Source organism: Arvicola amphibius, chromosome 7 (genome assembly GCF_903992535.2).
Source record: "Arvicola amphibius chromosome 7, mArvAmp1.2, whole genome shotgun sequence".
Classification (NCBI taxonomy): domain Eukaryota; kingdom Metazoa; phylum Chordata; class Mammalia; order Rodentia; family Cricetidae; genus Arvicola; species Arvicola amphibius.
The window spans coordinates 94,540,116-94,565,174 of record NC_052053.1 but is presented as its reverse complement, the minus strand read 5'-3'; the positions used below and the strand labels follow the sequence as shown (position 1 = coordinate 94,565,174).

The 25,059-nt window shown below is 45.9% G+C and overlaps 3 protein-coding genes across 4 annotated transcripts in view; 1 reads left to right on the top strand and 2 right to left on the bottom strand.

Annotated features, from left to right (window-relative positions):
* Positions 1–7,841, bottom strand: part of Fam161b (FAM161 centrosomal protein B) — a 14,283-nt gene extending 6,442 nt beyond the window's left edge. For both annotated transcript variants that reach the window (XM_038338257.1, XM_038338258.1), the window contains exons 1-4: positions 7,114–7,841; positions 4,137–4,456; positions 2,584–3,134; positions 1,491–1,840 (exon numbers count right to left, since the gene is read on the bottom strand). In XM_038338257.1, coding sequence (XP_038194185.1) covers positions 1,491–1,840; positions 2,584–3,134; positions 4,137–4,456; positions 7,114–7,314 — 1,422 coding nt within the window. In that variant the 5' untranslated portion in view covers positions 7,315–7,841. The remainder of the gene's footprint in view (positions 1–1,490; positions 1,841–2,583; positions 3,135–4,136; positions 4,457–7,113) is intronic.
* Coq6 (coenzyme Q6, monooxygenase) lies at positions 7,398–20,794 on the top strand. The gene is made up of 12 exons (XM_038338262.2): positions 7,398–7,643; positions 11,507–11,641; positions 12,874–12,932; positions 13,698–13,821; positions 16,813–16,943; positions 17,546–17,653; positions 17,732–17,794; positions 18,072–18,179; positions 18,819–19,021; positions 19,096–19,211; positions 19,365–19,531; positions 20,186–20,794. Exons 1-12 carry the CDS (start codon positions 7,457–7,459, stop codon positions 20,213–20,215), a joined length of 1,431 nt encoding a protein of 476 aa, XP_038194190.1. The 5' UTR covers positions 7,398–7,456; the 3' UTR covers positions 20,216–20,794.
* Entpd5 (ectonucleoside triphosphate diphosphohydrolase 5 (inactive)) overlaps positions 20,412–25,059 on the bottom strand; it is a 29,785-nt gene continuing 25,137 nt past the window's right edge. Inside the window, exon 15 of the mRNA XM_038338263.1 lies at positions 20,412–24,893. Coding sequence (XP_038194191.1) covers positions 24,807–24,893 — 87 coding nt within the window. The 3' untranslated portion in view covers positions 20,412–24,806. The remainder of the gene's footprint in view (positions 24,894–25,059) is intronic.

Below are 25,059 nucleotides of genomic sequence, written 5' to 3'. Positions count from 1 at the left end.
TACAAGAAAGAAGAGCTGGCATTGGTGACAACATGAAATTAGTTTCTTTTTTTTCAATAAATCATTTTTTCTTTTTTTAAGCTTTATTTATTCATTATATATACAGTGTTTTGTCTGCGTGTATGCCTGCAGGCCTGAAGAGGGCACGAGATCTCTGTACGGATGGTTGTGAACCACCATGTGGTTGCTGGGAATTGAACCTAGGACCTCTAAAAGAGCAGCCAGTGCTCTTACCCACTGAGCTATCTTTCTAGCCCATGCAAGTAGTTTCTATCCTAAATAGGATTTAGTTTCAGTGAAGGACTAGAAATGAGAATCTTTATTTCCCCCACTCCTGGGGATAAGGAGAACAAGATCTTAGGCCCACGCTTGATTACCAATCCTAATGTTTTTGTTTGTTTGTTTCTTTGCTTGTTTGTTATGTTTTTTTCTGAGACAGGGTTTCTCTGTAGCTTTGGAGCCTGTCCTAAAACTAGCTCTTGTAGACCAGGCTGGCTTTGAACTCACAGAGATTTGCCTGCTTCTGCCTCCCGATTGCTGAGATTAAAGGCGTGTGCCACTACCACCTGGTCCCAATCCTAATGTTTTTGTTTATTTATTTCCAAGATAGGGTTCCTCTGTAGCTTTGGAGCCTGTCCTGGAACTAGTTCTTGTAAACCAGGCTGGCCTCGAACTCACAGAGATCTTCCTGCCTCTGCCTCCCGAGTGCTGGGACTAAAGGTGTGCACCACCACTGCCTGGCCTAATGTTTTTTATAATTGTGTGATTAGCTTTGTCCATCGAATCCACTCTAGAATCACTGGGAAGAGAATCTCACTACGGAGCTGTCTGGGTCAGGTGGTCTGGGGGGGGCGTGTCCATGGGGTTGTCTTAATTATGTTAATTAGGGTGGGGAGACCCATCAGCAGTGTGCATGGATAAAGAGCGAGCACAAGTGTATGTCCACTCGCTCTTTGCTCTCGACTATAAATAAGAGCTGCTTCAAGTCCTGCCACTGTGACTCCCCAGCTGTACCAGACTGCAACCTGGGACTACGAGCTAGAATGAGCTGCTCTGGTCAATGTATTCTATCACAGCAACAGGGCACAAAGCCAAGACAGACTGGGCTCTCAGACTTGCTTGGACTTACATCTGCAAAAATCCCTCTAGGGAGGTGGGAAAGGTATGTTCTTGTTTTCAGTTTACAGAATGTGGATCTGCTGGGGTCTGAAGAGGAGACAGCTCAGACCTTTAGAGCACTAACTGCTCTTCTGAAGGTCCTGAGTTCAATTCCCAGCACCCACATGATGGCTCTCATCCATTTATAATGAGATCTGTTGCCCTCTGTATACATAATAAATAAATCTTAAAAAACAAATGTGGATCTAAGTGCAACTGAGAAGGTGGTCAAAACAGAAAAAGAAAAATGTCAAGGCAACTGCCTTCCTTTGAGACCTGGGCCTACTCTATTGCACATCAGGCCTCAGACCCTGGCCCTCCCTGCCACCTGCCTGGGTTCTCTTCCTTCTGCCTTCAGCAGTAGTGGCATCACAGGGCCGTGGAGTGTGGCACAGGCTGGCCGTCCGTAGCAGGAAGGGCTTGTTTCGCGTTGTTTCCCGGGTCTCCCTTCTCTTGGCAGCTCTTCTCTGGAAAGCCTTGTAAAGGCCCTCATAGTCAGGGACCACAGGGTTTACCCGAGGCTGGAATCCGAATTCTGTCTGTAGAAAGCTCAGCTTTTCCTTCTGGGTGCGGGCAGCTGTGCGGGGAGCCTGGCTACTGGATGTGCTGATGGGGGACGAAGCCATCTTGAGCATGTCCATGGCTCGCATCTGGATCCGAATTTTCCTGAGGAGCTCTGCTTCTGTGGGAGGGCAGGGAAGGAAGAGGAGGGGGAACAAGTCTGGAGGACACTCTCCCCTTTTTGGAGACAGACTCTCACTGTACAGAACAGACTGGTCTCCAATTTATCTAAACCCCGCTGCCTTGACCTCCTGAGAAGGTGGGATCACAGGTACAGGCAACCATGGGCCAAACTTACCCTCATTTAAACACTAAAGTCTGTGGTAAATAATAGGGGAATGTTAACAACCATCCCCCCAATGGTTACTTCCTCTCCAGGGTGAGGGAAGAAGAGGTGGCCCTCCCACAGGCAGTAGGCTGGAAGTGGCACTGGCTGATGGAGGTCCTTTATGTCGTGACCTTTGCCTCCATACCTATGCTTTTCCAGAGGCTTCCATGTGTACTTACAGAGACAGGTCAAGGAGGGGTTTGCTGTAGGACCACCCATAGACCAGTGTGTCTCAACCAGTGGGTCGCAACCCCATCAGATAGTCTTTATATCAGATTTTTATATTACGATTCATGACAGTAGCAAAATGACAGTTATGAAGTAACAATGAAATACTTTTCTGACTGGGGTCAGCACAGCGCGCGGAACTGTAGTAAAGGGTTGCAGCATTAGGAAGGGGGACAGCCACTGCGGAGAGACCCAATCCTCTCTGCTGGCCTACACCGACTACATGGGGTAATCTCCACGGGTAATCTCCACACCAGTGGAGCCCTTGCACCTTTATGTAAATCTCTGTAGCGCCTCTGTATCCTTACCCTGGAGTTTGTCCCCAAGGGCTGGTTCCAGAATGGCCTTGGGGATCCTTCTAGTGGCCTTCTTTGGGGGGACCTTGGCCTGAGCCACTGCAGCCGAGTCTGTCTGTGGAGCAGCTTCCTTTTTCTGCTCTTTCCTTTCATGGAAGCTGAAGGGCTTCAAGGAGGAGAGGAGCAGCTCCTTCCTCTTCTGGATCCCCACACGCCTCCGTGCCTCACTGCGCTCCACGATCTCCTGGTAGAGTGGGAGGTAGACATGGGCCGGCACAGGCTGGGCCCGGAACTGCCGAAAGCACTCAGACTCCTCTTGCCCCTGTTTCTGGGCCTGCAGCCTCTCCTGCTCAAAAGAGGCAGGTGAGGCCAGCCATCGGGCCTTCTTCTGGGCCTCCCGTAGCGTCATGCGGAAGGGCTGAGGGACAGTGATGGAGGATGCCCAGGAGCAGACACTTCTGTGCTGGGAGGGAGGCCCAGAGTCTGAGGCTGGCAGGTTCTGCGTCTTGGCAAAGTCACAGGGAAGGCTGGTCATGGAGCTGCAGCGCCTCATGGAGCCACACCTGAGGAGAAAGCTGTGCTGTGCAACCCTGTAGTCGGGAGGCTAGCTCTCTGAGTGTGTGTTCCCCCTCACCCCACCCCTCCCCTCACCATCCTCCCTGCCCAGCAGATCATAACCAAGAGGCATCTTAGCCTTGGCCCCAAAGCCCCAAAGGCTTCCCTTCTTGACACAGGCAATCTCAGAGGCCCAATGGAAACTATCCCCTAAGGATTCATGCAGGAATTGCCACTTTGCATTCTGATAACTGCATAAGATAAACAGTGCAGTGGGGTAGCACAGGGCTGCAGAATCAAGGGATCCAATTCAAATCTTGAGATGTTTGGATTTCCCATGTAGAGTGGCAAACATAATATCCACTCATGAGCTTATTGGAAAGAGAGTACACATTAAATGAGATAAAGGCTAGCGTGGTAGTGCAAGCCTGTAATCCAAGCCCTTAAGAGGTGTAACTGGAAAGCTCAGGAGTTTAAGGTCAGCCTGCAGTATATGAGACTCTGTCTCAAAAAGAGAGGAAAAAACATAAAAGATAGAGCATATACGCATTGGCAGACTTGGCCACAGGCAATGAACCTTGTCACCCTTGGAAGAAAGGCTGTCTGGGAAAGGAAACCGTGGGTCATTCCTGTGCTTCAACTAAGTAAGTGCTGCCCAGAGGTATTTAGGATCGATGACTCAAAACACGCACGCTGGAGAGATGGTTCAGCAGTTAAGAGCGTTTGCTCAGAGCTGTCTGTACCTTCAGTTCTGGGGAACCCAGCGTTCTTCTGTTCTCCACAGTCACTAGGCCAATACATGGTACCCAGTACATGCAGGCAAAACAACCAGAGGCAGAAAATAGCATTTTTCAAAAGAATCACAGCATGGCTGGATCCCAGAGCTAACTCTGGGCTGGGTCTAGGATGAATGACAACTTCCAGAGCTCTGACAGCGGGAAGGCAAGGTCCTGAGCTACAGCATGGCTGGCCTGGAGTGCCGGAGCATCAGTCAGAGTGCAGTGTCTTACCTAAGAGATGGAGGGTCCCGGACCTGTGGCTCCCCCCTGCTCTTGTCTTGGAAGAAGGTCTCTAAGTCTTCCTCATCCTCAGAGCTGTCCGGATCACTGTCTGGGTCAGACCGACACAGAGATTTTAGCAGACTCCACCTGCCTTTCTGCTGTCCAGTCTGTAAGGTCCTAGAAAAGCTCCCAGTGGAGTCAGAAGCAGAATCTGTTTCCTCCTCTGGACTGAGGAACTCGTGGAGTTTTCCAGCTCTGGGCAAAACCAGCCCTTCTCCAGACAGCTCATCTTCTGGCTCAGTGTCTGAAGAGGATTTGGGGGGAAATATCTAAAACAAAAGAGAAATCAATAGTGAGTTAAACTGTAATTTCAGAGAGACTCAAAAGTGACCTTACTTTGAATAAGGCCCAGTATATTAGGGACTAAGAAGGGGCAAAGAAAAGTTAAAATGTATTCTTCCTTCAAAAGACATTTCCCAATACAATGTATTATATGCCTGTCTATGGGCAGGGACCATGGCAGAAGAGCCAGTGCCAGTTCCCTCTGCCGTCCAGCAGGAAGAGCACCTTGAGTACCTAGAGGGAAGCACACATTCTGTTCTCAGTGCTCCAGGATGCCTGCCGTGACCTTGGCTGCCCTCTGTTCCCAGGCTGATTTGGGATTAACCTAATTGTTCCCCATCCTCCTTTCCTCATTTCCCCATCAACAGCCTTACCTTCCTCACATCCTAACAACTTCCACACCGTCACCAGGAAAGGACGATTAACATCCTTTAATCGAATGATGTGTCTAGGTGAAGAGCAACATGAAAGTAGAACACCCAACCAGCTTTTAAATATGTCAAGGCCTAGGAGTGAAACTCAGCGGCTGAGCCCTTGCCTAGCACTGTGAAGCACCAGCACCAAAACCACGTTCATCTATGTGTGTATAAGAACGTATGGGCTGGGTGCCTACTATGTCATGAAGCTTGTATTCTCGTGAGAACAGGACAACACTAATGTGCGCTGGGAAAGCTTTTCTGTCCATACGCGTCCGAGGTCACCAGGGATGTACCAATAATCAGGATTAAATTCATCAACTCATGAAATAGCCTCCAGGAAAACTATAGCAAATGTGCGGGGACAGAGTTGTAGCACGGTGTGCTCGCACTGTTTTGAGAAGAGGGTCAGGGGAAGAGGGGCCAACTCTGGATGGGTGCTGTGAAGGATCATGAACGGTCTAGTAAGGATAACAGAGCAGGACAAGGGGCAACAACTGCTAAGTAAGCATGATCACTTCCTGGGCTGGACCTGTTAGTCTGAGTGACACAGAGGTCTTTCACTTATGCTGGGGCTGTGGATAGATAAAGCCATTCGCAGACAGTACTTTAAGTAGAAGGGCATGAATACACTAACCTGGAGAGCATCTAGCTTACCAACACAGAGCACTCAGAGGCTAGCCATCGCTCACTCTCCTCATTGTGTGACTCACTAGGAACTGCCCAACACAGAGGATCCTACGGCTATTCAGAGAAAGACTGAAAATCTGGGGCTGGGCTTTAGCTCCACAGCAGAACACTTAACTATGCACAGGGCTAGTCCCCTAGGCTCAGTCCCCAGAACCACACCAGTAGAAAATAAAAGTTTAAAGTCTTGTTCCTGCTGAATGCATGCTGCTTTGCTGCCATTATAAAGTTGAGAGCAGAACTGGACCACCACTGAGGTCAGGAATGTCTGATTCTCAGTTTTAGGCTGATTTTTATTTCCTCAAGTGAAACTTGAGGTGACAGGAAGAAGTTGGTGTGGCTGGAGGACTGGCCCTTAGGCTGGCAGGAACTAGGCCGGGAGGGGAATATAGATGCTTAGTTGTGATTGGAGCCGTCCATTTGGTTAAAGATCTGTGTGTGCTCTGTTGCTGAAGAGCATTTGATCTAGGGCTCAATTCTCTCCCCCCTTTCCTTCTCTCCCTCTCTCCATCATTCTGACAGGGTCAAAGGTGACCTTGAACTCTTGACCCTGCTGCTTTAGTCTCTTGAATTGTTGGGATTACAGGTCTGAGCTACAACGCTGGCTCTTTCTTTTTAAAAATGTTACTGAAACACAATGCCCACGGTATACAACTCAACTCTTTAAAGCACTGGCTCTAATATAGGCAGAATTGCTTAACTCTCACAGTGTAATTCAGAACATTTTCTTCCTTCCCCTAAAGCAATAAAGCATTGGTTCAACCTCGCTAATGCTGTGACCCCTTAATACGGTTCCCCATGTTGGCTAACCCCCAACGATAGTTATTTTTATTGTTTCTTCACAGCTGTAATTTTGCTACTGTTATGAATCCTGATGTAAATATCTGATATCCCCAAAGGGGCCAGGACTCACAGGTTGAGAACAATGGTCCTAAAGACACAATATAGCCTTTAGTAGCTATTTTTTAATTTCCCTCGCACATCGTTTCTCACTCTGTCAGCCCTAAGCAACCACCAGCCTACCTTCGGTCTTTATGATTTGGCGGAAATTGTTTAATCTGTTTTGTTCTCTAGAAAATGAGGTTGAGAGTAGACACACATACAGCTGAATGAACTGTAGTATATTTGCAAAGCTGCGCATTCATCGCTACAGTACATTTCCTTACTCTTAAAACAACAACAAAGCCTTGGCAGCCTTTGGAAGTCTCTCCCTGTTTCTCCCCTCCTCCTCAGTCGCACGCAACGACTTGCCCCTTAGGTTTGCCTTTTCTGGATAATTATATGAAGCTGGAGATCACTTTAATATTTTCAAGGTTAATTCGTGTTTGTTATTGCTACGCTCCCCGATGCCAGAGCCCGGTACATGAACCAAGTGGTTCAAGTCCCCCAAGACAGAGTCCCTCAACATCTAAGCACAGGTAATTGTAATTCCACGCCCTTCGGTGACACGCCCCTGACTCTGTCTCCACGGCAACACCAAACAGTTTCCCCTCTTGGGGATTCCTTTCTGAGGCATCGTGCTTCCTCCTTTCTCCGCTCACCTCACGGCTCCACTCGGTGCATTCGGGGGCCCCGGCAGATCTCCCCACAGTCATCTTCCTAACCAGAAGCAGAAGCGGCAGCGACAGCGACAGTACCAGCAGTGCGGCCCGCGAGGCACTGGTAGCCACGCCCCTTTGTAGCGCTAGCCTCGGATTGGCTTCCAGTGTCCAGTCTGTTCCGCCCCAGGAGTCAGGAGACATTTTCTGATTGGCTTAGTCTCTCCGCCCATTTTACTTCCGGTTCTGAAGAAAGTACTGAAGCGGCACAGGGTTGTAAGACTCTGCCCCGGAAGTGCTACCCGGGCGGGCGCTTGGAGAGTCCAGGGCGCAGGCGCGAGTCATTATGGCGGCCCGCACTGGCTCGATGACCGGTTTGCTGTGTGGCCGCTGGTGGAGTAGCGCGCCGCTTGCGGCCGGACGACGCCCTCTAGCTGCCTGTCGGCGATGGGCCGGCTCCTCGGCAGACACCGTGTACGATGTGGTGGTGTCAGGAGGAGGCCTGGTGGGCGCTGCCATGGCTTGCGCCTTGGGTAGGTGCACCCCGGCGGTGGCTGGCGGGGAACGGGGCTGCGGAGGGACATGCTCACAGCTCGACCTGGTGGTTTGCTCGCTTCCCTCCGTGGCGGGGAACTGGGTTGCGGAGGGACATGCTCACAGCCTGACCTGGTGGTTTGCTCGCTTCCTTCCCAGGGGAGCCCTTGAACCCACAGGAATGAACACGTTGCTTCAGTCTTATGGGATCAAAAGTGGGCGGGCCTTATAAGTCAGCCCGACCCTTGGGAACTGCCCAGAATTTATGAGCCTTGTTGTATTGGATAATAGACCAAACTGGACTCCGCCTGCTTCTTTCTCCCGCGTGCTGGGATTAAAGGCGCCCGGCCCTAAAGCTGCTTAAAGTACAGTTCACATAGTTGTAAGTCCTCCTACTTAAAGCATACAGTTCAGTCTGTTTTTTTTAATACATTCGCAGAGCTATAAAATCAATACAGTAGCCCGGCGGTGGTGACGCACGCCTTTAATCCCAGCACTTGGGAGGCAGGCAGGTGGATCTCTCTGAGTTCGAGGCCAACCTGGTCTATAAGGACAGGCTCCAAACCTACAGAGAAACCCTGTCTCGAAAAAAAACCAAAAAAAGAAAATCCATACAGTAAGTTTTAGTACACTTTCCTTACTCTTAGAAACAAAACAAAAAAATCTTGGAGCTCATTAGAAGTTACTCCATTTCTTCTTATCCTCTCAGCCCTAAAGAGCTAGTCTCCAGCCTCCTGTCTGTAGATTTGCCTTTTCTGCAGTTATATGTAGGTGGAGATATGCTTAGTGTTTTCAGGGTTGACCCATGTTGTCACATGTATCAGCTCTTCGAGGACAGAGGCAATCCTCAGATGTGTGTATGTGCCACATTCAGTTAGCTCATTTATCAGCTAATCAATGTTTGATCAGTTTTCACTGTGGCCTGTAACACGTAGGACTATCAAGAACATTTTGTGTGCACGCTTTGGTGTGGACAGTTGAGTCTGTTTAGGGCCATGTGGTAACTCATGCTCTGAAGAACTGCCAAACTGTTGGAGAGATTACTCTGTTTTACATTGTCATATGAGTGTTCCAGGTTCTCCCAACCCTGACGGCACTATCTACTGTCTTTGTCCTCTTCGTGGGTAGGAAGTGGTTTGTGTTCTTATTTCCCTAGTGACCAGTGTTAACTAAATTTACCGGTGTGAGCATTGTGTGCCTTCATTCCTGGTCTCTTTGAAACTTTGGTGTTCCGATTTTGGTGGCTTGCTCCTGTGTTAGATTTTTGTGAGTTTTTTGTTTGGTTTGCTGTCGTTTTCTAGTTCTTTCCCCAGTGTTGCAGGGAGGGAGGCAGCACTGCTTTCTTCCTATTAACATCCACACACAATTCTTTATCAGAATTGCTTCCTTTTCTGCCTCTCTCACAGAATGCTACATTTTAAAACTCAGGAGTGGCTGTTAAATATCAGGGTGGTAAAAAGCATGGTGGTAAACTCCTGTGTTCCCAGCACTTGGAAGCTAGAGGCTGGAAGGCAGGAGGGTCAGAAGTTCAAAGTCATCCTTGGGTTTCATAGTGAGTTTGATTCAGGTCAGCATCAGGTGTATAAAACCGTCTGTTCAAAAAAAAAAAAAAAAACCCAAACAAAAATATATATGACATTTTCATTTGGCTTTTGTTTGTTTATTCTCTTGAAATGAGGTTCTATTCTTTAGCCCTGGCTGGCCTGGAACTTGAAGTGGCACTCCCCCATACACATCTACCTCCCTAAACCTGAGGTTCCAAACACACTCCTGATTCATGTAGGCTTTTACTAATTTTTCCTTTAAGTCCACTCTGTCTTCCTTTATTTGTCTTCAGACGTGCAACTAACTTATGTTACAGGCTTGTAGTTCCCTCTCACATCTGAGTTTGGGAACAGTTACCTGCATAATTCCCTAGTACACTTAAATCCAATTTTGTACTGTACCATTCTTTTTGTTTAATTGAGCCTCCTACTCCTGGGCTCTAAAGTCCTCCTGCCTGAGTCCCTGAGTGGCCAGGAATACAGGTGTCTACCACTACACCAGGCCTTTTGACATTATTTCTAAGTGTTTTCTTTTTTGTTGTTGTTTAAAAAAGGTCACATTAGTTAGGAAATAAAATACATCACCTAGCTGTATTTGATAATGTGCTTAGAAATCTAATTCTTTTTTTTGTTTGTTTGTTTGGTTTTTGGAGACAGGGTTTCTCTGTGTAGCCCTGGCTGTCCTGGCACTCACTCTGTAGATCAGGCTGGCCTCGAACTCAAATTTGCCTGCCTCTGCCTCCTGAGTGCTGGAATCAAAAAGCATGAATCACCCACACCCAGCCACATTATTTCTTTATAACTTTATTGTCAGTAGCAAGTTACCTTCTAGTTCTTAGCTTTGTCAAAGACTGGGGAAAGACTGGGGAGAATGGGCTGCAGGCCTTCTCCTAATGAGAGTGTTTCTAAGTTCCATTTTTCACTACAGATGCTTAGGATCAGGTTTGTGGTGTATTTTTTAAATAAATAATTTTTTAATAAATAATTTTTTAAAAGATTGATTTGTTATGTATTCATTGTATCCCTGCATGCCAGAAGAGGGCACCAGTTCTCATTACAGATGGCTGTGAGCCACTGTGTGGTTGCCTGGAACTGACCTCAGCACCTCTAGAAGAGCAGCCAGTGCTCTGAACCTCTGAGGCATCTCTCTAGTCCCTAAATAATAAATTCTTTATTCTATCTTTGAACTGCAGTGGATTTGTTTCCTTAAAATACTCCATTGTTCTCTGTTTCTACTCTGATTCCCCCCTTGTCTTTCTCCTCTGTGTGTTCATGTTCAACTACAGTCTAGAGAAAACCCCAGGCCTCGCTCACGTGGAGCTGTGCTATACTATTGAGCTGTCAGTTTTAGTGAGTTCACTCCAATGGTAAGAAATATATAAATATATATATTTAACTATTCCTTCCTAGGGAATTCTATTTGCGGGTAATAGATTTTTCCCTATTTGCGTCTTTGTGTGTGGCGTGCAGTGAGCTCTGTCTGGAGACGTGCAGTTGTGGGAAGGGTGGTTGTCTCAGCTGAAGTGGTGCAGTTATATCATTGCTTAGGAGAGTGGTTTTCCCTGCTAGGAAATTGCAGTACTGAAGATTGAACGAGGACCTCAAACTTGATAGGTGGACATGCCACCACTGTCTGTGTTCCCAGCCTAGAAACTTCACATCCAAGGTTAAGAGACTAGTTCATCTCTTTTGTTTTTGTTGGTGTTTTGTGTTTTGTTTGTTTTTGAGACATTCTCATTCTGTAGCCTCGGCTGACTGGAAAATCATGATAACCTGAAGCATAAGTCTAATTAATCTTATCAGTAAAAAACCAAGAGTGAGATATTGGGGTAAAAAACCTGATCAGAGAAGCAGAGAGAGCACCACAGTCCCTTCCTACCTCTTCTGTTTCTCCAACCAAAAAGGGTCCTGTTTCCTTCCACCTTATCACTTTCTCACTCCAAGCAAGGTTTACTTGTCAGAAAACAGTGAAAATCCCACACAACAGCAGCCGTCCCACCTTAGCCTCTCGGTGCTGGGATTACAGGTGTGAGCTACCATAGCTGGTTTATATTTGTTTCTGATTGAAAACTTAAAGCATAAAAAGTACACTTATTAATGGTGTGCCTTGTAATGTTTGATACACACATACATAATTTTAAGTCTGCTTAAACATGTCCTTAAGCATTTATTATTTCTTTATGATGAAAACTGAAAATTCTGCTATCTTTAGAAGTGTGCAGCAATTGTTATTAGTTGTAGTTGCCCTACTGTGTAATTGAATCCTTGTAATTAAATTCCTAAAATGAATTAAAATGTTAATTCTTTTTCTTTTTTAGGACATGACATTCATTTTCGTGACAAGAAAATCCTGTTGCTCGAGGCGGGTCCAAAGAAAGTACTGGAGAAACTGTCAGATACTTACAGCAACAGAGTCAGCTCCATCTCCCCTGGCTCTGCAACCCTGCTCAGTAGTGAGTAGATGAGCCAGTCTCCTGGTCCTGCCTCCTCTCCTCTCCGCTTTCCCACAGGGCACAGAGCAGGCCCATAGGTCAGTCACCAGAGCAGGGGGGAGGAAGCACGCAGTGAGGAGTGAGCAGGTAGGTTTGACAGTGGTTGTAACTGAAGATGAGGGCTGCTGAAGTGGACAGTGTTGAGTCCTGGTCTGGAGAGGATATCTCGAGACATGTGGATCCATCATGTTACCTCATTTATGATGTTAGACATTATTTAGTCCCTTACATTCACTCTATTCCAAGTCAGGCCTCAGGCGGGCTGGGGAGTCTTCATTTTAATGGTCTTTTCTGGGGATGTAGATGAATTGTCTGTTTGTGCTATGTGGTACTCCTTCAGGCCATCCTACCTGAAACCGGTCTATCTAGAATTAAACTCTTCAGTCACTTTAGCTTGACAGCTTGCTTGTGCTTTCTTTCTTTCTTCTTTCTTGAAACTTGCTTTGGAGACCAGGCTGGCCTTGAACTCAAGAAATCTGTCTGGCCTTGCCTCCTGAGTGCTGGGACCAGAGGCTGGCTTCTTTTCTTTTTTCAAAGATAGAATCTGGCCTTGAACTTAATCTTGAATGCTGGCCCTTGTGCTTCCAACTCCCAACTGCTGGGATGATATGAGGCATAACCACTACACGTATGGAGTTACCTCCTTAGTTCCTATAGATCCTTCTTTTCTTTTCCTTTCTTTCTTTATAGTTTCTTGGGACAGGGTTTCTCTGTGTAACTGCCCTGGCTGTCCTGACATTATATTATGTGCATGTTCATGTTGTCTGTCTCTTCAGCTAAAATATCAGCTACACATGGGAATTTGTTTGGTCTACTCTGGATCTGTAATTATAATTGACCCTTGTTAGATGCTCAGGAAATATTGCTTCAAAGCACAAATGTACTTGGTGCCATGAAGAGATGAAGAAAACAGCCGTTAGAATGTTTATAGCTAATAACAGCCAGTAAGGACAGAAGGGGATGCTGCTTTCTTTCCTGTTTTAGTCTCACTGCTTTACTGTGCTCTGGCCTTTTGGCTTCTTGGTGCTGTGTGATCTGGAGCAGAGAGCAGAAGGCCTGACCCTGACAGCTTGAAGAGCTGTTCCCTTCTGCTTCTGGAAAACACCGAAAATAACCTCCTGCTTAGCAGTTGGAGAGACACAAGGGAGCCCAGGAGCAGAGGTCCATGTGAGGTCACTGTGTGTTTTTTTTAGGTTTTGGTGCATGGGACCACATCTGCAATATGCGGTGCAAAGCCTTCCGGCGGATGCAGGTACCTCCTTTCCCTTAATTTTGTCAGGATGTCTTGGTCTGTCTTATGTTACCTTGTTAGAATCTGCTTTCTCTGGACATTTTATGAATCTTTTTTTTTTTTAGACAGGGTTTCTCTATAGCTATGGAGCCAGTCCTGAACTTTCTCTGTAGACCAGACTGACCTCGAATTCACAGAGATCTGCCTGCCTCTGCCTCCTGAGGGCTGAGATTCAAGGCGTGCACCACCACTGCCTGGCATGAATCAAAATTTAAATTCAGTGTGGGAAGGCATTCTTGCGAATCAGTTTTTTGTTTTTTTTGTTTTTTCTTCGAGACAGTGTTTCTCTGTAGCTTTGGAGCCTATCCTAGAACTCTCTCTCTGTAGACCAGGCTGGCCTTGAACTCAGAGAGATCCGCCACGTGCCTCTGCCTCCTGAGTACTGGGATTAAAGGCATGTGCCGTCACTGCCCCACTAATAATCTACTTTCTTTTTAATTAATTAGCTTGGTCTTTTTGTGGTAATGGCTCAGGCAGCACAGGCTTGCCTTGAACTTGTTGTGTAGCTGAGTCTTGCCTATCAGTCGTCACCTGTGACAAGTGCCCAAGCGTTGGGCTCACAGGTGTGCCCATCATTCCTGATTCTGAGGCTTCTCACCTTGTATCCTGCCAAAGAGGCCGACAGATTGGGATGTGCTACCTCTTTCTGGAAAGCCACAACCGGCTTGGGGTTGGAATTGTGTTTCATTTTCTTCAGGGTTAATGCCATTTTCTTTGTGTTTGCAGGTGTGGGACTCCTGCTCAGAAGCCTTGATCATGTTCGATAGGGATAACTTAGATGACATGGGCTACATAGTGGAAAATGACGTCATCATGTGTGCTCTCACCAAGCAGCTGGAGGCTGTGGCAGGTGAGCTGCCATCTCCATTCCTCTCTGGGAAATGATTGCCTCTGTACTTGTACACCCCTATGAAAGGCCCTTTTACAGATACTGAATAGCCCCTGATGACCAGACGTGGTGCCAGCACTGGGAAGACAGAGGCAGGCCCGTCTGGCATTTGAAGCCAGCCAGGACTGAATAGTGAATTCCAGGCCAACCAGGGATACATAGTGAGGTCTTTTCAAAAAAAAAAAAAAAAAAAAAAAAAAAAAAAAAAAAAAAAAAAAGGGTGAAATTCTTTTAGGATTTACCTTTCTTCTTACCAGCTTTATTTGAATAAACTTGAATACCATAAAATTCTCCCATTTTACCTGTGTGACTCGGTGACTTTCAGTGTATCTATAGAGTTGTGCATCTGTTGCCACAGGGTCCTTTTGAACGTCTCCATCACTCAGAAGGAAACCTCACACCTTATTGTCTGTCATTCCTCATTCTTACTGAACCTTTGCTGTTATCTTTCTAGAGCTGACTGTTCTCTGCAGCTCAGAAGTGAGCCACACTGTGGATTGGGGCTAGAGTCAGTCACATTGCAGCACAAACTAGTGATACTCTTCTTTTTATCGCTAATAATGTTTTATTGTATGGATATATCAAATTGTATTTATTTATTCATCAGTTAATAGAATTTGTGTTGTTTCCACTTTGGGCAGTTGGTGAATAGTGTCGTAACTGTTTTGTGTGATGGCTGGTTAGATGTTTTATGTGTTCTCCAGGACGCAGGATTGAATGCAGGGTCTTAAAAGCTAGGCAATCTCTCTACTCTCAGCTATTTTCCCAGCTCTCTGTTTTGGACAGGGTCTCAGCAGGTTGCTCAGGCTGGCCTTAAACTTACTCTGTAGTCTGGGCAAGTTCTAAGTTGTAACTGCTTGTCTCAGCCTCACAAGTAGCTTGCATAAGCAGGCGCAGCAACGTGTGTTTTCCCCACTTGGAAGTGGAGTTGCACAGTCACATCATAATTCTGTATTTAACATTCTCAGGCATCGCCAGACCATTTCTACAGGATGCATCGTTTCACCGTCCCCTGCTTTAAGTGGCTCACTGTCTCCACATCCTTCTCAGTGCTTGCTTTTAGCTTACAGCTCTCCTAGTGTGGCCCATTATACTTTTGCCCATTGAATCTGTTTACTTAGTGAACAATAATGTTAATAACGTCCTGTGATTATTTGTATGTTTGCTTTAGAGAAATGTCTGTTGAAAATCTTTTGTACATTTAAAAATGGGCCATTTGGGGGCTGGAGAGATGGCTCAGAGGTTAAGAGCATTGCCTGCTCTTCCAAAGGTCCTGAGTTCAATTCCCAGCAACCACATGGTGGCTCACAACCATCTGTAAAGGGGTCTGGTGCCCTCTTCTGGCCTGCAGGCATACACACAAAGACAGAATATTGTATACAAAATAAATAAATAAATGTTTTTTTAAAAATGGGCCATTTTTTTGTTTTTTTAGATAGAAGAATTCTATGCATGTTCTGGATATAAACTACTTAGGAGATATATGAATTCCTCTATAATATTTTGGGATTCAAGTGAGAGAAAAACTGGAAGCAATTTATATGAGTTTTGCTTTTTTTTCTTTGAGTCTTTTAAGACAGGATCTCATGTAGCTCAGACTGACTTTAAACTCACTATGTAGTTCCAGCTAGTTTTTAACTCCTGGTCTTCCTGCCGCTACTTCCCAAATACAAGAATTAGAGGCATGTGCCGCCATGCCCAGCTTGTTAATTTTTTTTTAAGATGGGATATTATTCATTCATTTATGTAATGGGCCACCATCTAGCTTTTAAAAATAATTTAGGGTTGGGCAGCGGTGGTAGTGTACACCTTTAATTTTTTTATTTATTTATTATGTATATAATATTCTGTCTGTGTGTATGTCTGCGGGCCAGAAGAGGGCACCAGACCTCATTACAGATGGTTGTGAGCCACCTTGTGGTTGCCGGGAATTGAACTCAGGACCTTTGGAAGAAAGAGCAGGCAATGCTCTTAACCACCGAGCCATCTCTCCAGCCCCCATAGTGTACACCTTTAATTCCAGCATTTAAGAAGCAGAGGCAGGTGTATGTCTGTGAGTTCGAGGCCAGCCTGGTCTACAGAGTGAGTTCCAGGACAGCCAGGGCTACACAAAGAAACCCTGTCTTGAGAAACAACAAAACAAAATTTTGGTCTGGTGGTATATTCAATGGTAGATCAGTTGTCTAGTGTGTAAGGCCTTAGGCTCCATCACCAGAATCACTTTGTGTGTGTGTGTGTGTGTGTGTGTGTCTGTCTGTCTGTCTGTCTGTCTGTCTGTCTGTCTGTGTGCCTGTGTCCATATCTTGGGACTGAACCTAGGATTTACATCATGCTAGGCACATGCTTTTCCACTGACCTACCTACATCATTGTCATCTGTTACCATTGTCCCCTGCGATTGTGCACCAGAGTTTATTTCTTCATCTAACTATAATTTAGCACCCAAGAAGAAAATCTTTTGAGGTATAACACATATTTCAGCCTGTGGTGTGTGTGTCGTGTCATCATGCCCCCTCCCTTCAGACACAGTAAAATTAGGAAGAGAGCCTTACGCTAGAATTGTCTCTCTCTCCTCTCTCTCTTTCTCATTTGTGTTGGGGATGGGGATGTTGAGTCAGGATTTCACTGTGTAGTTCTGGCTAGCCCAGAATTCCCTCTGTAGACCAGGTTAGCCTCAACTCAAAAAGATGTGCCTGCATCTGCTAGAATTATAGGCATGCCCAGCTAGTACTTGCTCTTGTTATTGTTCTGACATTGAGTGGTCTCTGGCTTCTGCTCTTTACCAGCAGTTCCAGGGCCACAGTGTTAATGATTTACTTACTTTTAGATCTTGCTTGCCAGTAAATGACAGGACAAGGCTATCCAGGGGCCTTGCTTTTAGGCACTTAGAGTTTGTGCTCAGTCTTTACCCACCTTTCTGATGTTATGCTTCTTTCTCTTTTGCCTTCTGCAGACCGTGTGAGGGTTCTTTACAGGAGCAAAGCTGTTGACTATGCCTGGCCTGCCCCGTTTTCCATGACAGACTCCAGCCCTTGGGTCCATATTACCCTAGGTGATGGCAGCACCCTCCAGACCAAACTGTTGGTAGTTGAAGATTCTTGCTTTGTCAGGGGTCTTGCATGTCCATACCTTACATTCTAGAGTCTGTATTGTCAGATGGACACCATGGGGTGACTTTAAGTTATTCTTTATAGAACGACTACCCCCTACTCAAGGCAGTCTGAGCTAGATGGTTGCTTTATGTGAAGCAACCTCATGGGCCACCTTAGAATAGGATAACCAGGCCTCCCAGGAGTGTTGGAAACTTGGGCCATGTTCTTTTTTCTGTCCCTGAAGTCCCAGTGCCATTCTTCTCCTTGAGGCTCTCATTTTCTTGTTTCTCTTTCTGCTCACCAACTTTTTCTTTTTTAAGCTGCAGTGCCCACTCTGTGCCTGTCTTTTCTAGTTCACATATCAAAAGACTCTGGTTGAATAAGGCTGTTGCTGGCGCCTCTCGGTTCAGATAGCCACTTTGGTCCCATTAGCTCAGGCTGAGGTCCATTTTGTAGGGCTGTCCTTGTAGGGCTGTGAGTGAGGCAAGCCTGATGGTTTCCCATTCCAGCTGGACCAGGCAGGAGGGCAAAGACACTGGAGCAGTTTGATTCTGAAGTGGTTGTAAGACTTAGTAGGCCCTTGTGTCCACGCAGATCGGTGCTGATGGGCACAACTCAGGAGTAAGACGAGCTGCTGGGATCCAGAATGTTAGCTGGACCTATGACCAGTCTGCTGTGGTGGCCACTCTGCATTTATCAGAGGTAAGCTCTGGAGCTGCCATCTGGGGACCTTGTCCTTAGCACTCAGTACCCCTTCTAAGAACTTCCTTTCCATTCTAGGCCACAGAAAACAATGTAGCCTGGCAAAGATTTCTCCCCTCAGGGCCTATTGCTCTGCTCCCGGTAAGAGATCCTCCGGCCAGTTAGCTCAAAGGTAGCCAGCCTCAGTCTTTGGAACTTCACCTTCCTTCAGCCCGGTTTAAAGGGACTATGTCCCATGCGTGCATGGCTTCCTTTTCTTGGTTTCCTTTATGATTGAAAACACCCAAGTTCAGAAGAGGCAGGTTTCTGTTGTTGTTTTGAGGACTATACCCCAGGCAGGCTTGACACTCATCCTGCTGTGTGCTGTGCTCACAGGCATGAGCCACCACACCAGGCTGATGCTCTTCTTTTGATACAGCTCTCAGATACCTTGAGTTCCTTGGTTTGGTCCACATCCCATGATCATGCAGCAGAGCTGGTCAGCATGGATGAGGAAGAGTTTGTGGATGCCATCAACTCTGCCTTTGTGAGTATCTGCCTTTGTGGGGAGACGGGGAAAAGGAGTAATCGTGCAGGTTTCCCTTAGCCAGTGCAGTCCTTGGTTTAGATTCTGTGAGGGCAGACAGGAAATGCAAAACAATGGAAGCTGTGGCTGCTGCGCTGGTGAAGGCCTGCACTGTGTATTCCTGTGCAGCACTGCGCCTTTCGGGTAGAGCCTTCTATGTATCAGGCTCCAGGATGCAACAGTCAAGTGAGAGAGAAAGACAAGTGCAGTAACAGATGCATGCATGCAGAGCAGAGCGTGTGGACAGAGAGGAGGCTTTAAAGGTGTTCCCGGGAGATAGAGGTGGGAGGGCATGCTACACTTTACCTAAGCTTAGAGACATAAGGTGAGCTTCACTGTGGCTAATTTGTGGCTATTGCTGGGGCCTAGTGAAAGGTAAAGTTCAATTCTAGTCAGGGGCCAACCCAGAAATAAACCCGTGGGGAATACTGGGAAATGGAGTTTTGCATGTGCTTTAAGGGGCTTATCACTCAGGAACACGACCCGTTTAGGCGTGTTAAGCAGCATTACCTTTAGCATTGGTTATAAAGAGGGGTTGAGGCCTTAGCTGTTTACTAGTCACTAACCAGATTTCACCATTTGGGGGCTGATGGCATGCAGTGGAGTGACGCTAACCACACAGACTTCGTCGACTCGGCCAGCACCATGTTGCGCTATGTCGTCACCCTTCTGAAGCCAACTAGGGTCTCAGCTCGTCAGTTGCCCCCAAGTATAGCCAAGGTGGATGCTAAAAGCAGAGCCCTCTTTCCTCTGGGACTGGGACATGCTGCTGAGTACGTCCGGCCTCGGGTGGCACTCATTGGGTAAGACCATAATGGAGCAGGCCACTCCTTTCTCTGTTGCTGGAGGCCACATCTGAATGCTGCTTTATTCTTAGTGATGCAGCCCACAGAGTCCATCCACTTGCAGGACAAGGTGTCAACATGGGCTTTGGGGATATTTCCAGCTTGGTTCGTCATCTCAGTACAGCGGCCTTCAACGGGAAGGACTTAGGTAAGGATTCAGGTACCCTGACATCATGTAAAGGTCAGGGTTGCCAAATTCCCCTAGGCAGCAAGATATGGTAGTGTCTACTGGGAGGAGGAGGGAGAGATCTTTTACTGCTGGAGTAGGGGTTTGACCTTTCTTCCTGTTTTTTAACTCCAGGTTCCATGAGCCACCTCACAGGCTATGAAACAGACAGGCAGCGTCACAATACTGCTCTTCTGGCGGCTACTGACTTGTTGAAAAGGCTCTATTCAACCAGTGCTACTCCACTGGTGCTGCTCAGGACATGGGGCTTGCAGGCAACTAACGCAGTGTCTCCTCTCAAAGTAAGTGGTCCCTACCGCTCTCCAAGATTTTTCTTTACTGAGAAAGGACTGCAGACATTCTAAATTTGAGTTCATTTTCTTGCTTATAACATTTTTTATTGTAGTTATTTTTGATATAGAAACTTTATATGTAGTCCTGGCTAGCCTGAAACTGGCTAGGTATACCAGACTATATATTTATCATAGTGACCCATCTGCTTCTGCCTGCTCTGTGCTGGGATTAAAGGCGTGTGCTGCCATGCCCAGCCACCATACCTGGTCTACCTTCCCAGCTGGTTATGAGTAAGAGTACCTGCAGTTTGTGGTGCCCACATCTAAGCAGTAACTTGAACTATGTAGGAAGGACTTAAAAATACAGGACTGAGGGCTGGAGAGATGAATCAGCAGCGAAAAACACTTGCTATTTTTCCAGAGGGACCTTGGTTTAATCCCCAGCACTCACATGGTGGCTCACGACCATTTGTAACTCCAGTCCTAGGGGAGCCCTGCCAACCCTGTTCTTAGAGCTGAAAGAAAGCAGGGACTCCTAGAAGGAGTGTCGTATGGAACCTCTGCCATGTCTCTCCCTCTGTCACCTTGGTTATTTCATGATGAAGTCACCTGTCCTCACCTGCACTGACCAAGTATCATTTACCCCCTTTCCTCTTTCTCCAGGAACAGATAATGGCCTTTGCCAGCAAGTAACTGCTCCTCTCCTGGAGATGATGTTGATGACAGAGACCATCTAGCCCTGTGGCCATCAGAGTGCGTTTCCAAGTTGGTTTCATAAATTTACATTAGAACTTGTGTCTGTTTTCCTCTCCTGCTTAATGGGCCTGTTTAGGCCCCCCCCCCCAAAAAAAATGAGTGCTATTTAAGGAAAAAACCCAAAGGAAAACTATTTGATTGAAAGGAGCTTTTTATTACTAAACAAACAAATTACTGAGCTGGTATCTCCCTCATTTCACTTGGTAAGAATACTTTCTAAACAGAATACTTTAATACAGGTCATAAATTTATACAATTATCTTGACAAAGAATCAGAAATACTTGATACATTTTTGTTAGATTGTTTTAAAATTAACACTGGCATGCCAATTAAATACACATTGCTTTGACAAAGTACACTGGACTTTAAGGGAGAAGTGAAGATAAGAAACAGCCAGGTCTTATTAATGCTTGAGACTTTCTTATACATTTCACTTTTGTTCATACTCCTCTCTGTGATGTCATGTTCTGTTGATTCTGTTATTAAAAACAATAAATAACCTTACTGCACACATAGCTGCAGAGGCCTCAGGGACAACCTGTCCATGTGTGAAACAGGTGACTAATGGAGTGGTTTCTGACTGGGGATTTGACGTACTGACCGCACAGCACCAGGGAGGCCTCCAGAAGAGAACTACCTGTGTTAGATAAGAACACTGGACAGAATGTCTTACCCAGAAGTCTGTTTTGAAAAGATGAAATAAGAAAGTCTCCTTTCAATCAAGCTAAACTGTTGGGATAACTTTTGGAGGGATAAGATAGCTACTGCAACAGGACAGCTTTTTAAACAATGTAGAAAACTTAGTACAAAGTAAGGATGTCAGTAAATCCAGAAAATGTCCCCAGAATAAAAGATGGCAGCTGTTGGGAAAAACCGATGGCCAAAGACTATCAGGACAAGGTCACCTTTTCCAAAAAGGTAGCCTAGATAAGAATACAGACTAATATACAGAAAAATAAAAAGGTTAAAGAGATGAGAACTTTAAGGCACACTTTGATGTTCTTCATATAAGAGTGATAATGCACACAGCATCCACCACGCACCAGACCACGTCCCAGGTATTTAAATTATATTTACATTTTCACAGAGATGGAACTTGCCAGCAACATCAGAACACATAGGACCCACGTAGTAAAAAAGGCCCATGCTGCCTGGCAATGGTGGCACATGCCTTTAATTCCAGTACCTAGACAGAGGCAGGCTGATCTCTGAGTTCAAGGCCAGCCTGGTCTTCAGGGGAGATCCAGGATAGCCAGGGCTAACAGAGAAACTCTTGTTTCAAACAAAAAAATGCCCATGTCTTTCTTTTTCCTAAGAAAATGTAAGACTCTAAATTGTATTTAAAAGAACAAACAGGTAAATCTACAGGCTATCTGGTCAAGATGGATGTATGCAGATAAATTTCTGAGGTGAGAGGCCATCTATTTAAGAGTTCTGGCAGTTTCCAAGGTAACTGAAGGTGTCTACGGGACAATACCCAGCCAGGGTTCCTGTTCTGAGGCTTCAGGCGCCACCTGTGGTAGAAAGACCAGGAACTCACTTGTCAGCTGGAGCTGTTCACTTCGTTTATTTAGTGCTGGGCTTGAATCTAGGACTGGACATGCTAAATATGCTTTGCCACTTAAGTCTTTTTAAATCTATGTATGCAATGCTCTGCCTGCATATATGCCTGCATTCCAGAAGAGGGCACCAGATCTCATTATAGATGGCTGTGAGCCACCATGTGGTTGCTGGGAATTGAACTCAGGACCTCTGTGGAAGAACAGCCAGTGCTCTTATAACCTCTGAGCCATCTCCAGCTCCACTGAAATCTTCTAACCCCTCTCCCTTTTAAAACTTCTTGAGTGTCTTATTGAGTTGCCCAGTGGCCTCAAACTGGCTACATAGAAAGCCTATGACCTCCTGCCTCAGCTCCAAGGTAGCTAGGATTACAGGCCTGTGCTGTAAAGCCTGCTGTAGAGTTTACTCTTGGGGAAGCAGATTGGCCTCTCTCAACTGTGACAGCATTTAGTGGACTATGACCGGTCTAATACTTTTAAGTCTTAAAGTATGCTGCGTCTATTTAAAACAGTCATAAAAATGTAGTTATCTTCAAAGAGTCTGAAAGGTTTTGGACTAGGAGAAAGCAGAGGATGACCGAAGGGAAGGAGGTAGCTCTCAGCTAAAGAAGCTGTAAACAGTGACATCCGAGATGGAAAGGCAAACACTTAACAGAAGCTGGATGGAGAAACCTGCGAGAGACGCTGATTACGCATTCCATAGGAAACTGGATTTTACCTTCAGGCTATTTCATTATGTATGAGCATTATGGGGTTTATTGTTGTTTTGAGACAGGGTTTCTCTGTGTAGTCCTGGCTGTCCCAAAACTTGTTCTGGAGACCAGGCTGGCCTCAAACTAAGAGATTTGCCTGCCTCTGCCTCCCAAGTGTTGAGATTAAAGGCGTGCACCACCACTGCCTGGTGAGCATAGTTTTGAAGAAGGCAATAAGTGAAAGTGAACTTAGTAATGGAAGTTTGATCCAGGCTCAGCGTGCCTTCCTATAGCCTCGCTACCCGGGAGTCCAAGGTGAAAGGATCACTTGTGCCCAAGAAGCTCATGGCTGACTTAAGCAACAATGAAATCTAGTCTCAAGACACATACTCTTAGTATCAAAGTCTGAAGAAATTCCACATTTAATCAAAACAAACCACTAAAATTGGGAGGAATATACAAATTTGCCTACTATTTATACACAGCAGATGGCAATACTTATTGACTCAATGTAATGGCTTCAAAAAGACGGTTCCCTGGGGACTGCCATGGAGCCAGGCATACTCACATCCTTTATGAAGAGTGGAAGGAAGAGGGGTGACCAAAAATTTCAAATTAGGGGAGCTGAAAACTGGAAAGCGAAGAGGAGGGGGAAATGCTATGACAGAGCTCCTGAGCAGCACACAATGTTTCAAATCCAGAACAGAGTAGGAGGCAAGCCAATGACAGTCACACAAGAAATGACATGACTTTTTTTTCCCCTTCAAGACAGGGTTTCTCTGTGTAGCCCTGGCTGTCTTAGAACTTGCTCTATAGACCAGGCTGGCCTCGAACTCAGAGATTCGCCTGCTTTTGCCTCGTAAGTGCTAGAATTAAAGGTGTGTGCCACCACTGCCTGGAAAAAAATTTTAAGATAATAACTTTATAATGTAGTAGAGCACCCATGCCTAGCATGCATGATAATCTGTGTTCAACCTCAAAACAGAGTGGCCTGGGAGAAAAAACATGGTTCTCTAGAAATGTTAGTCCTTGTTCTGATGTGGGCCGAAAGAATCAATCCAATGAAATGTTGGGTATCATTGGTAAGGGGATATGAAATCCTGAGGGAGACAATAAATTCAGAAAATAGTGGCTAAAATTAGCAAGGACCCAGGCAAGAAAGCACTACTATAAAGCATGGTGGTAGCACATTGTGCCTAACATGCAAGAAGTCCTGGGTTCAATCTCCAGCACTTTCCACACCCCAACCCCCAAAAGGACAAACTGAAAGTGTTGGTTATCTTTAGACTCAAACAGCACACACACTAACTTCTAACCACAGACCAAAACTAGGGTGCAGTTGTATTTCACAGAGACAGAAAGATGCTAAGTTTAGGGCCATGAGAATAAGGTGGTAACTGAGCAGCGGTCATGGTCTGCGAGAGCTACTCTCTCAACGGGGGCTCCTCACAGCTCTAGTCGGCACAGGTGAGAGGTGCACGCTCATCTTGTGAGATTTAACATGACATGAGCATGACGGCTCACACCTGTAACCCAAGACTCAGGAGGCTGAGGCAGGAGAATTGACAATTCAAGGCAACCTGGGTTTCACAGTACCAGGCTAGCCAGAGCAACGTAACATGACCTCTGTCTAAAAATAAAACACCCAGGGCCACTCTAAGCTCTAAATTGTGCCATAGGGTCACACAAATTCTAATATAGTGTCTTTTTTCCCTTCTCTTTGAATTACAAATGGAAATGCAAGGCCAGATAGTTCTCACATTGTGTTTTAGGGGAGGGAATGTATAAGAGTAGGAGGAAGAAAAAATATCAGTATTGGTAGGTTATGGGACTTCAGTAAGTCAGCTTAATTTAGCTTATAAGCAAAAGACTGAAACATTCAAAGGAATGAGGCACTCCAAGGATTGAAATGAGATTTTTCTTTGGTTCCCAGGGACTTGTCTCTGAACTCTCAATCTAACATGGAGTTCCAAGCCTATTCTTTTTTCTTCACAGGACTCTGACATACAAAAAAATCTCAAAAGATTTATACTCTTGTGCAAGCTGTGCACCTGCCAAGTGGTTAGGGAGCTGTTCACAGTATATGTGCAAAATTAATTAAGCCCAAATCACGAGGCTCAAGGGCAAGACTCTTCTATAAAACCCCTTCCCTCCCTATAAAGCCAGTTAATGGGTTTCAGTCCAGGCTTTCCCCAGAATTGTTCAGAAAATGCCTGAGTCCTTTCCTTGTAAAACAAAGTTTTTGAGAAATGCAGGCTTCAGAGGACACGGTAGCCTCAACTGGAGATGCCCAGAGACTGCAGCAGGTGAAAAGTGGCCCCCAGGGCCCAGCCCGTCTCTATGTTGTTCACTTTCTTTGTGAGCTGTTGAAGAAGAAGAAAAAGTCTTCACATTTTCATCCAGTTTTCAACATTAGCAAGGATGGCCTTTGAACAGCTAATACCTATAAAGAGCACTCCTGTGGCCCAGCCCTAATTGCCCTACACCCACCATGCGCATGCCTGAGAACTCAGGCCCAGGAAGCTGTAC